This window comes from Oreochromis niloticus, linkage group LG15, assembly GCF_001858045.2.
Source record: "Oreochromis niloticus isolate F11D_XX linkage group LG15, O_niloticus_UMD_NMBU, whole genome shotgun sequence".
In the NCBI taxonomy this organism is placed as follows: domain Eukaryota; kingdom Metazoa; phylum Chordata; class Actinopteri; order Cichliformes; family Cichlidae; genus Oreochromis; species Oreochromis niloticus.
Genome location: NC_031980.2, coordinates 23,849,411 through 23,862,181, shown reverse-complemented (window position 1 = coordinate 23,862,181; position 12,771 = coordinate 23,849,411). Strand labels below are relative to the sequence as shown.

The following is a 12,771-nucleotide window of genomic DNA, read 5'->3' as shown; positions in this document are numbered from 1 at the left end:
TTAGATCCTAAAGTGATTCTCTGGTGAGCAGAATGGCAGCAAAACCTGATTTTCCACGCTCAGTGAAATCTGCGGGTGCACTGGAGGAAGAAAGGCTGAACAAATGTGCAGTAAGCGTGACAAGTTTTGAATTGTGTGCAGAGAGTCTCTCCCACAAGTACAATCTCACCGTAACGTTTGGGATATTGTGCTGGCAGATGCGGTGTTAGAGAGCAGGTTGTTGTTCATAATGAGTGTTGACGTGTTTCCCCCTCAGTTGGACCGTCTGGAGGACAAACAGAAGGAGACGTACAGACGGATGCTGGAGCAGCTGCTGCTGGCTGAGAAATGCCACCGCCGCACCGTCATGGAGCTGGACAACGAGAAGCGAAAGCACGCTGACTTCATCAACAAGAGCGATGACTTCACCAACCTGCTGGAGCAGGAGAGAGAGAGGTGAGTTCAGGCTGGCTGGACAAAAGTACCTGTTTTCTTTCGGATTGCTTACTTTGGCATGAAAAGGGCCCAAAAGTCTCAGATATTGAAAAAAAAGTTAGTTAGTCTGCCAAAACCAACAAAATGAGTCCATCTCTAAATGTTTTCACAGTTTAGTCCGCCAGAGGCTCTAAACTCAAAGCCATGTGGTCCCTGAAGAAGATGAAAGAAAACGTTTAAAATCAGCTCAAACTATGATGTTTGGTTTTAAAATGAAGCTTGAGGTGGATTACTGCACCTTTTATAAGCTGCTGTGAACTATTTTCAGCAGTGGTTTAATCAACATTTTGTGGTCTTGTGAGCCAAAAACATAGTCTATAACAACTGAATCTTTATTGCTTTTTAAAGTGATGCATTACTCTGCGTACTCATATTTCTCTGCTTGTATTAGTTTTGCATTATTCCACGGCCCCTGTTGTAACTTTTGTGCCTCTTTGCATCCCCTTATGCCTTTGTGATCCTTCTTCAGGTTATTTCCCGTTTTATTTTGAAGGTTAGCTTTTGTGCCTCCTCAGCTGATAATAAGAATGTGAATAAAATGCCCACATTGCTGATTATTCTAAATTATTGGACTAACAACTAAGCCCATGTTAGTTAAAGCAGCTTGGAACTTCTGTACCAAGATGCCAAGAGTGCACGGACCAATTCAATTCAATTTTCAATTCAATTTTATTTATACAGCGCCAAATCACAACAAAAGTTGCCTCAAGGTGCTTTATATTGTAAGGTAGAGCCTACAATAATAGATATAGAGAAAACCCAACAATCATATGACCTCCTATGAGCAAACACTTTGGCAACAGTGGGAAGGAAAAACTCCCTTTTAACAAGAAGAAACCTCCGGCAGAACCAGGCTCAGGGTGGGGCGGCCATCTGCTGCGACCGGTTGGGGTGAAAGAAGGAAGACAGGAAAAGAGTGGAAGAGAGCCAGAGATTGATAACAAGTATGATTCAGTGCAGAGAGGTCTATTAACACATAGTTAGTGAAGAAGAAACACCCAATGCATCATGGGAATCCCCCAGCAGCCTACACCTATTGCAGCATAACGAAGGGAGGATTCAGGGTCACCTGACCCAGCCCTAACTATATGCTTTAGCAAAAAGGAAGGTTTTAAAGTTTTAAGCCTAATCTTAAAAGTAGAGATAGTGTCTGTCTCCTGAATCCAAACTGGAAGCTGGTTCCACAGAAGAAGGGCCGGAAAACTGAAGGCTCTGCCTCCCATTCTACTTTTAAATACTCTAGGAACAACAAGTAAGCCTGCAGTGTGAGAGTGAAGTGCTCTAATGGGGTGATATGGTACTATAAGGTCATTAAGATAAGATGGGGCCTGATTATTTAAGACCTTGTATGTGAGGAGCAGGATTCTGACTTCAATTCTGGATTCAGCAGGGAGCCAATGAAGGGAAGCCAATATAGGAGAAATATGCTCTCTCTTTCTAGTCCAATCCAGTTCAACTCTGGAAAGTCAGCTACCCCTTATGTCTGTGTCTGTGGAACTAAATAGGCTCATCATCAACTTGTGAGGTTGTCTCTAAAGAATGATCTCAATTAAAACCTGCAAACTCTCTGTAAGCGTTCATGGTGTGGTTTTAGATGGGTTGTTTATGCTTGAATTTGCTGTGTATGGCAAAGGTGGTGCATTAATCTCTCCCTTGTCTTTTAAAAAATAAACACCCCGCTGTTAAAGTTGATCCAGGTCATCTGGTCTCAGACACTGCTGCATTCCATCAAATGACCAGCAGGGGGCAGCTCATCGGAACTCCAGTTATTCATGGGAACACAACGCTCAGCGATCCTGATGAGTTAATGGCTTTGGTTACACAGGCCTACAAACCACTCTGCAATCTCACTGGATACCACTATACTCGCTTTTCCCCTAGCAACCGGTGGGTTGCCAGGTGGTGGCCAACCAATCTCTAGGCCTGTGTGATTTAAATACAACATAAGTTTTACCTTAGAGTGACAGAGGGTTATGCTCATTGGCTAATGACTTGTCAATCATAAACTCTTATCCAATGAGCACGCAGTAACCTCAGTTTCTAGTCAGATCCGCCTCCCTGCATGTCAAATCCTCTTTCAAAACACCTAGATGGTGGTGGGGAAAATGCTCAGCTCAAGACTTCGTGACGTGACTTAACTGATTAAGGGGTGACTATGATTATTTTTTCATATACATTCAGTTTCTGTTGGTTTTTCATCCTGTGTTTCTGATTGTCTGTTCCACCTTAACTGTTTCCACCTGTGTCTTGTTTTCTGTGCATAGCTGTTCTCGTCCTCTCTGTCTTTTTTGGATCAACTGTGTTCCTGTTAACTTTGTCCCCAGTGTGGTTTTTGGATCTTTGTTGATTTTTAAATTAAGCTTTTCTGCTTTTGTTAGCTAGCTGCATCTGCACAAATCCCTCGCCTCATAATGAGGGTTTTTCTTTCAATAGTTTTAATATTGGGACAAAGCTGATAGTAAAGTGGGTGAAAACGAGGCCACGGAGCAGAAAAATGTTGTGGTTCTACTGTAGAAAGCAGTAAAGACTTAATCATCAGGCTTACAAGCCTGTCCACATCTGCCTTGGTTACCTGCTGAAAATGAAAGCTAAACTGCTCAGAGAGGGTCAGCGTTGCTTTCTATTGAGCTTTGATGTCATGTGGCTTACAGAAAAAACCCTGAATTTCAGTGTTTGTTTTAAAAATTTGGTGATGCAAATGCCTATGGACACACACACACACACACACACACGTTTTTAAAGTATCCTGCAAAAAACAAAGAGCAAATGGAAGGATCTGCATCACAGATGTTTCTCAGAAAAACTGTTGTCATGAGCTGAAGCTGCTCAGCTCTGCTAAAGAAAATCCCAAACTTTTCATAGAAAAACTTAAATTTCAATCCTGACCTCAGTGTGCTCAGTTTGCCGTGCCGAACAGTTTCAGCTTCCAGCCACACTCCTCAAATTAGAAGTGCTCATCACTCCTTTTTGTCCCATCTCCAACATGGATTTTTTTTAAAAAAAATTGAAATCAAGCCATCATGACAAAAGTAATGCAATTACACCAAACACTGCCGGATGCTGAAATTACTTGATGTTATCTGTAATGTTCGTACTTTTAGAAGTCCACCGACCTGTGAACTTTCACTCCGTGGGATGAATAAGATTTGCAGACTGTAGGGATACGTTTCTTAAAAGATGATGAGAGATGAGTTGTTCTTGAAAGAACCTGTGTGTTCTGCAGATGCATGTTTATTTGGCCAGGTCAGATAAAACCTAGAGCTGGGTTTTAGATGCTGTCTGATAGGCAAGGTGGTGAAACATGCCTTTTACGGAGTCATTGCAAAAACAGAACACACAGCAGCGATTGATGTGAACTGATGTGCTGTTACTCTACGCAGCATTGCTTTAAATACTGTTAAAGCAGCAACTTTGCTTCTGACATAAAACTGCAAAAGCAAGTTAATCCCCATAATCTCCCAGTTTTTAAAATGTCCAAATTAATGTCTTCCTCATTAGCTTTGTTCTCATTAGCTTTGCTTTTAGATGCAGCAGGTAAGAGGGAAAAGTCAGTGTCGCTGATAAACAACATTTGCTGTTTTTCTTTCTTGGAAAATGGTGTGGGAGGCGGAGGAGACCAAAAATGGAGCTAAAAGAGATTGACTATTACTCCAAATGAAAATCTCAATACACTTAACGTGGCTCAAAAAAGCCTCTTCACAAAGTGCTTCAGCAACAGTTTGATCTCCACAGATGATTTCCTCCTTCATAACAATTATGCTGAATGAGTTTAAAAAAAAAAAAAAAAAAAAAAAAAAAAAATCATCAAGAATTGCTGTATTAAGCAGCAGATGCCGAGCAGGGCAGCTCTAGCCACTCGTGTCAGTAACAATATGAATTTTTACCATAGATGGTTGTACTAACATAACAAACAGGATGTCTGTGCTTCATTTTTAGTGAGTGAAACTCAACCTTTATATAACTGTTGGTCTGTTTCTTGGCAGCAATTGGCAGATAACCGTTTTTGTACCTGCACATTTTATGACTGCAGCTTTCTAACCAGGCTTGAAAGGATTGACACTCACTCTCTCTTTAAAAGTGGTTATAAAATCAAGCAATGGGTGGCACTGTGGTGTCTTTCCGTCCATCCTTTAGTCTGATCGGAGGCCTGTACAATAAGAACGTGTTTTTATGTTTTTGTTGTTTTTGTTTTTTTTAATGGAAAATTGATTTTTTTTCCTTTCAGTTTGCAACAATCACTAAATCCAACTAAAAAGCTGGTGTAAAACTATTTTAAAAAACAAGGAAATGATGACTGAGAAGGTTCAAATTCTGGCTTTATGAAATTTTGCACATTGTGATTCACGTCTGGGCTGCTTATTGTTATGAATGCTCCAACTAAAAGCAGAATTTATGATGAAACAGTAGGTTTTAAACATGGTGGAAAATGGTTGTCACTTGTGAGCTTGTTTGGTTTGGAAAGTTGAACTCTGGCCTCCCAAGCTGAGCATCAGAAAACATGTGCAGTGATCTGATAAGGTCTTTGTTTGAGGCGCGCTGATGCCTCCAGTGACCGACCTCCATTATCCAACATCAAAACAGCCCAAATGTGGGAGATGGCATAAGAAGATCTGCACAATAGAAGATTGCAGCTCCTCCTCATGCTCCATAAAACCTCTTAACAGCCTGGAGAAATGCTTCACTGAGTCTCAGATCTGTCTGCATGGCTCATAGCAGCATCTTTCTGCTTACTTTCACATCTTCAGTGATGGTTTAAGAATCATAAATATGTGTGATACTGGCGGTCTTCATCATTGTGGGGCCTTTCCGCTCCTTTGTTTTTTCTTCCTCATTCACTTTGTTCTCATCAGCTTTCCTTAAGATGCAGCAGCTTAAAGGAAAAGTCATAAAAACCTGATTCACTTAGGTTTGTAGCTGATAAACTGATTTAATTGTTGGTTTTCTCAGAAAATGGTAGAGGAGGAGACCAAAATGAGAGTTAAAAGAGAGTGAATGTTACTCCAAATTAACATTCAAGTAAACAGAATATGGCTTAAACAAAGAGAAAAGAGCATCTAAATGAATTAAACTCTGAAGCAGTGGTGCCTGCTCAGTGGTCTGCAGGTTGAAGAACAGACCTGAAGTATAACAGTGAAGATGTTCATGTGTATTCAATTTTTTTTTTTTTTAAAGGTTGAGCTGTTGGTTCAGCTTCATGGTCCTTTCATGGAAGTTTTCAGACTCTCTGTGTCTCTAACGTCGCCCTGATCTCACCTCTCCGCTTGCTCTGATAACACATTCCTGCTGGCTGCAGTAAGCTTGTGGATTCGCATCACCAACATGTCGACCCTGATGATGTAATTCCCAGCAGAGATCCCGCTGGCTGATTACAAGGCTCTGTTTGTGTAACAACGGTCACAGACCACTACAGCTACACAAAATAAGTGTCGAGAGACGAGCTTATGAATCTGTTGACTCTGGAAGACCCCCACCAAAAACAAGCTAAGATCCTTCAATGAAAACATGTCCACCACAGTGCACCAGCAGGGTTTACATCCATGTACTTTGAGCTACGGCTCAGCATTTTGCAGAAAAACCTGCCGTTTAGAGACTTCTAGACTTGATCTAAGCAATAAGTTTAATTCATTTGGCTAAAATGAAACAAACCAGGGCTGCAAGCAAACAAATGTTCATTAACTAATGAAGGAAGAAATGTCCAAAAGGTTGTGATGTAAAAATTAACTTTACCTCACAGAATCCAAGCTCCAGCTCTTGTTTTGATCTCCTCCATTGCCTGCTGGATGATTTTCATTTATTTTTTTAAAATGTATTTATGGAAATGACTTGTCATCATGACTGCTATGTACTATAGAAATACAAATTTCAGTGGCTTTAATGAAGGGGAAAACTGTTATCCATATAATATCATCGATCTGCATTGATTCCTCGTTTTTAAACATGCTTTGAGGGGTTTGTCATTTAAATGTAATTTTATCGGTGATGGGGGAATCCAACTGTCTCGGCAACATGGATTTCTCAGTTTTCGTCATGACCACCCAGAGGGCCCTGAGCCCAGTGTGGTTATGGGTTAATGTGGTTTAAGACATCGACGTTTTGACCGATAAATCAGGCTTGTCTTTAGAAAAATGTAGGTTTGATTCTCTGTAATTTCACAGTGGTGGAGATTTTCCAGTTTGTGTCAGAACATGAACTGTGCCTCCTCTGTATCAAAGCGCTCCCGTTGACTCCTCTGTTCAGCACATTAATGGTAATTACTGCAACTATTATTAGCTTGAGATCAGCATCTCCTGGTCCGATGTTTGCTGTGGGCTCAGCCTGGCTCGGGTTTATGGTTGTTTGGGGCTCTCTTCCTTCTCTGTGACAGGCTTCGGTTAGTGCTGAGGCTATGAATAGACCCAAACACAGAGAGAGGCTTTCTGCAGAGCCGTCATCTGCCAACAAGGCAGTAATGACAGATAATGTGTCCTGTGAGCATGGGGGAGCAATCGGAGTAAAATTTGTGAGGAAGGGAAGAATTTTAATGTGCAAACACGCATTCAAAAGCTGCACTTGGTACGATTTGAATCTGAAATGAATTTGTTTTTAGTCTAAATGGTGTAAAAGCCTCAGAGCTTTTCTCATGTAGGCTTGGGATGGTTAATATCTAAATGGATGTTCAAAGCAGTCGAAACTCCCAAGATGGTTAAAACCAGGCCTTTTCAAATACTGGGGTGCAGCAGGTGAAGTGGCACTTCAAACCTGACTGGAGCTCTTAGCTAGCATCGGCAGCAGCATTGCTATGCTCGCTAACCACAGATGGTCAAAAAGATGGAGGAGAAAAGTGAAGGTAGAAGTGTCTTGAACTTGGCGGATGTTGCAAAAAGACTTGAGCTCTTAGTCTCTGGCCTTCAGCAAAATCTTTATGGGCTCAGTCAGTTTCTCTTAATCTTACAAAATGTGATTTTGTATTTCACGAAGATTTATTTAAAAAAGCAAAAAAAAAAAAAAAAAAAAAATTAAACCTCATAAATTTGCTTGCCCGATGTTTGGATTTGAGGGATTGGTGTAGAGTCTGCAGTGATGTGAATGCTGCGTTGAAGGTGAAGCTTTGGATTTTACTGGTTATTGCACGTTTCAAGTGACTGGGAGAACGAGACTGTGGATGTGAGTGTGCTTCCTGTCAAGGATGTCTGGACTCCTCCTTAGATGTCGGGTCAGAAGCTCAGAGTAGAGCTCCTATTCTACTTTAAGGAACCAGCAGAGGTGGTTCAGCATCTGACCTGGACACCTCCCAGGTGAGGTATTTTAGGCATGTTGAGTTGGGATGAGGCCTGGTGGCAGTCACCAGAGAGACTGTATCGCTCAGCTGGCCGAGGGACACCTCGGTGAGAAATCGATAACGCATCAGATCTTTGAGCAGAACTTATTAAAAGGTCCTTGGTGATATTAATCCCTAATCCTATAAGAGTACTTCCTCATTTTCCTCCAGTATTTCCTCCCCTGAACGGCAGGATAGGTGTTTGCTTTTTCTGAACTTAAAAAAAAAAAAAAAGAGATTACATTCATGGTTTTTATTCATTTAAAATATAGAGCCGAGAAAGCAATTTCCCAGATCTCTAAATTACAAACATCCAACAAAAGTGTAAGTATCGAAGCCACAAAACACAGGCAGTTACTGTACAGTGTGGCTTCTTGTTCCTGTGGTATTTATGTATCACATGCATTTGGAATAATGAAGAGCTGTAAGCATCTGTAAGCTCTTTGCACTGCTCATATTTGGCTCATTTAGCAGCCTCTGCAGTGCAAACCACAGGCCTTTTCTGTCTGCAACACACACACACACACCCACACCCACCCTTTAGCCACTATGGAGAAATATATTATTATATCCATGTCCTTTCCCTTTGCATGATACCAGGGGATTATAATGAGAAAGGCTGTGGAACTCTGGCATTGTCCTCTCCCAAACAAAAACTCCCGCCTTGCATTGTTGCCTTGTTTCTGTGGAAACGCTGCAGGGCTGTATGGTGGGTAGCAGAGGGTTAAAACTGGAGCCAAAGTAAAGATGAGGAAAAAGAAATTTGAACTTGAAAGTGGACACATTATGTGAGTCATGTCACCTGCTGTCCAGTCGTGCCTTCTTCCCCAGAGGGAAAGCCAAACAGTGAAGAAGACTTGAACCTTTCCTCCACCCCCACTTTGGTGTCCAAACAAGGGCAGGGCCTCTGTGTCCATATATGGATGGGTGGATGACATCACCATCCAGCAGAGCGGTGCTGTTTAGCACGACATCCACCTTTTTCATTGTCCTCCGATGAGCTGTTTGGAATGTGATGCCTAATTCCGAGTGGAGTTGGGGCCCCTCCTTCCTTCCCTTCCCTCTTTGACCCCCCCCCCTCAGGAGACGCTGAGCAGTAGTCTGGCTGCTGCTCAACTTTTAAAAACACCCTCAGAGATGGATCAGCAAGCACTGCAGCCCAGCCAGTGGGTAAGTTCACTTTGGAGGGGAAGAAGTTTTTGACCCTGGAGGATAAAGTTGTGAAGGTGTATGCGTAGAGGTTGGAGGTTTGTTTTTTGATCCAGTGCTCAGCTGATGTATCCCAGTGTCTTATGTAACTGCTGTAAAGTGTCTTTCTCAGACCTGCAGGGACTCCTGCAGAGATCAGTTAAACATCTACAAATAAAAGCTCAGTTCTCAGTTTTGTAGGCCACTGTGCAGTGCTGTGCTGCTGTGCTGATGCCATTTTTAAATCTGTGAAATTGCTCCATTTACCTTCCCGTCTTTGCAAACTGTGTTCAGAATAAAAATGAAAGGCAACTATTAGTTTGTAATTTTTAGGGGAGATGAGTTGAAAATGTAGCCGCACAGAATGGAAAATGTTTATTATCAAAAAGAAAAGTTCTACTCGACTTGATCTACTTTACAAACTCGCAGAGGTAAAACAATCCTGGAATAAAATGACATGAAAAAAGGAATTCATAACTAAAAGTAGACCTAAAAAAAAATTATTATTCTCACTTTTGAGAAACAGAAAACGTAACTAAAAACAATATTGTGCACTTACAAATCTAAAGTACAATATACAAATGACAAATTATCTATTTGATCAGAAATACGAGCTTTAGGAGATGCAGATGATGCTTGAGACTTGCATGTCTGTATGACGGGGATGGCTGTGAGTGTGTTTTATAATGCCTCTTAAGAACATCTTATATATTGCCCATAGATGTGTTTACATACGTACACATTTGAGTACATAATAATCATTATTTTTTGTTTGTTTTTAAGGAAACAAATACAAACTACATTAAAAAGTGCAAACCCAATGTAGCAACTTACTGAAAAATTAAATTGGCAAAAATTAAACTGCCATCTCATAGGTGGCATTTATGCACTTGGATGTTTTTGGACTACCATCCCAAGAATATATTAAATTGAATTGGCTTTTTTTACTCTACAAACAATTCACGTTTGGTCAATGAAAGCAAGTGCTCCAACATTTTTTTAGCAGAGATCAAATAAGATCTTTCACTGTCTTTCTTTTTCAGACTCAAAAGGCTTTTGGAGCAGGAGAAGGCTTACCAGGCTCGTAAGGACAAGGAGCACAGCAGAAGGCTTGAGAAGGTCAGAGCAGAGCTGGTGAAGCTCAAGTCCTTTGCCCTGATGTTGGTAGACGAGCGGCAGCTGCACATCGAGCAGATTGACCAGCAGAGCCAGAAGATCCAGGATCTCACTCAGAAGCTTCAGGAAAAAGAGCAGCGACTGGCGTCTGTTAGCGACACCGCCAAGGAAAGCAGCCAGAACGTCCTAAAGCTGGAGGCCGAGCTAGAGCAGAGAGCAGCAAAGTTCACACAGGAGCATGAGGAGATGACCGCCAAGCTGGCGAACCAGGAGTCCCAGAGCCGGCAGCTGAGGCTGAAGCTGGCTGGGCTGACACGCAAGATTGAAGAGCTGGAAGAGAGCAACAAAGTCCTGCAGAAATCAGAGGAGGACCTGCAGGAGCTGAGGGAGAAGATCAGCAAAGGAGAGTGTGGGAACTCTTCTCTCATGGCCGAACTAGAGAATCTGCGTAAGAAAGTGTTGGAGATGGAGGGAAAAGATGAGGAGATTACCAAAACAGAGACTCAGTGCAGGGAGCTGAGGAAGAAGCTGCAGGAAGAGGAGAACCACAGCAAGGAGCTGAAGTTGGAAGTAGAGAAACTCCAGAAGAGAATGGCTGAATTGGAGAAACTGGAGGCTGTCTTTAACAGGAGCAAAACAGAGTGCTCACAGCTTCACGCAAACCTGGAAAAAGAGAGACGCGTCGTGAAGGATTTGGCCGGTGAGCTGGACATGATGAAAACCCGGATGAAGGAACTCGAGTCCTCAGAGTCCAAGTTTGAAAAAGCAGAAATGACCCTTAAAGACGAGCTCATGAAGCTGAAGTCCTTCACAGTTATTCTCGTAGATGAACGCAAAAACATGGCAGAAAGACTCAAACAGGAAGAGCTAAAAAGTGATGATTTAAGTAAGATGTTCAAAGCAGAGCAGGGGAAGGTGACAGAGGTCACAGAGAAGCTGATAGAGGAGAGCAAAAAAGTTCTGAAATTCAAATCGGAGATGGAGATCCAGGTGACGACGCTTACCAAAGAGAGAGATGAGTTAAAGAATAAACTGGCAGGTGAAGAGGAAAAGTGTAGGGAGCTAAATGGCAAGCTGAGTGGGATGAAGATGACGATAGACAGACTCGAGGAGACTGAGAGGGAAATGCAGAGAAAGTGGGCCAGCAAGGAAAATAACCAAAATCCAGAAGAAGACAACAAAGTAAGAGAGCTCACGCTAGAAATCGAAAGACTGAAAAGCCGGCTCAAACATCTTGAGGTTGTTGAGGGAGATTTGATGAAAACCGAAGATGAGTATGATCTGCTTGAAAAGAAATTCCGGACAGAGCAGGATAAAGCAAACGCTCTCTCAAAGCTTCTGGAAGAGATGAAAAGTCAGATTGCCCGAAACAAAGCCATAGAGAAAGGAGAAGTCATGAGTCCTGAGGCTGAGCTGAGAATTCGCTGCAAGATGGAGGAGGCCAAAACCAAAGATCTGCAGGCAGATGTTCTGGCTTTAAAGGAGAAAATCCACGAGCTGATGAACAAAGAGGACCAGCTCTCCCAGCTGCAGGTTGACTTCTCTGTCCTCCAGCAGAGGTTTATGGAGGAGGAAGAGAAGAATAAGAGCATGAGCCAAGAAATGCAGAACCTCAACAAGGAGCTTGAAGCCGCCAAGCGGTACAGTCGTGCCTTGAGGCCCAGCATGAACGGCAGGAGGATGGTGGATGTCCCAGTTACCTCCACAGCCGTTCAGACAGATGTGATGGCCAGTGAGCCTGCGGAGGACGAGACGGCCGCGGGCTTTATCCGGAAATCAGTTCTTGAGGAGAACCACTTGATGAGTAACCTCAGGCAACACAGTCTCAAAAAGCCAACAGTTCTCGAACGATACCCTCCAGCTTCAGCAGAACTTGGAGCCAAAAAGTCTTGGATACCCTGGATGAAAAGGAAGGAGGCCATCACACTGACTCAGACCACTCCTGAGAAGACCAATGGGGTCTCTTCGCTTCATCCACCGGAGGCAACCATGTCCCAAAAACCGGGTCAACCACTTCATATCCGAGTGACGCCGGATCACGGGAACAGCACTGCCACCTTGGAGATCACCAGCCCCCGAGCTGAAGATTTCTTCTCCAGCACCACCATCATCCCGACTCTCGGTCTTCAGAAACCCCGCATCACAATCGTCCCTAAACCCACGACCGTGACCTCAAAGACCAAAACCTGTGACCGAATGGAAGGTCTCAATCGAGCCAAATCTCCTGTCACAATCACCACCATCTCCAGAGCAAAGAGTCCAGAGAGGAATGGCGGGAGCAGCCATCAATCACCGGTGTCCATCATCACGGTCAGCACCACCCCTGTGGCTGAAGCGTGCGCTTTATCTGAGCCTCACGAAGTTTCCACAGGCCGCACAGTAATCAAGGTGACCCCAGAGAAGCAGCCTGGAACTACACCTGTCAGGAAATACAACAGCAACATCATCACAACGGAGGACAACAAGATCCACATACACCTGGGTCCACAGTTTAAGAGGCCGTCTGAGGCCTGCAGCAGTCCTGTGCTGACACTCAGGCCAACTGGCCTGAGTTCAGAAAGCAGAGAAACGGGAACAGTTCTCCGCTCTCCACGCCAAGCCTCGATGGGGAAAACCACTCCGAGCAAAATGACAAGCAGCATAACGATCACGCCCATCACCTCGGCCGCCTCCAGGCCGACACAGTCAGTGGTGAG

At 43.2% G+C, this 12,771-nt stretch overlaps 1 protein-coding gene across 4 annotated transcripts in view; it reads left to right on the top strand.

Annotated features, from left to right (window-relative positions):
• Positions 1-12,771, top strand: part of filip1b (filamin A interacting protein 1b) — a 52,768-nt gene that overhangs the window by 33,393 nt on the left and 6,604 nt on the right. For 3 of the 4 annotated variants that reach the window (XM_025898821.1, XM_025898820.1, XM_019345938.2), the window contains exons 4-5: positions 257-435; positions 10,003-12,766. In XM_025898821.1, the coding sequence (XP_025754606.1) occupies positions 257-435; positions 10,003-12,766 (2,943 nt within the window). Of the gene's footprint in view, positions 1-256; positions 436-2,498; positions 2,624-10,002; positions 12,767-12,771 lie in introns of those variants that run through there. The other variant, XM_019345939.2, reaches the window with a different exon arrangement.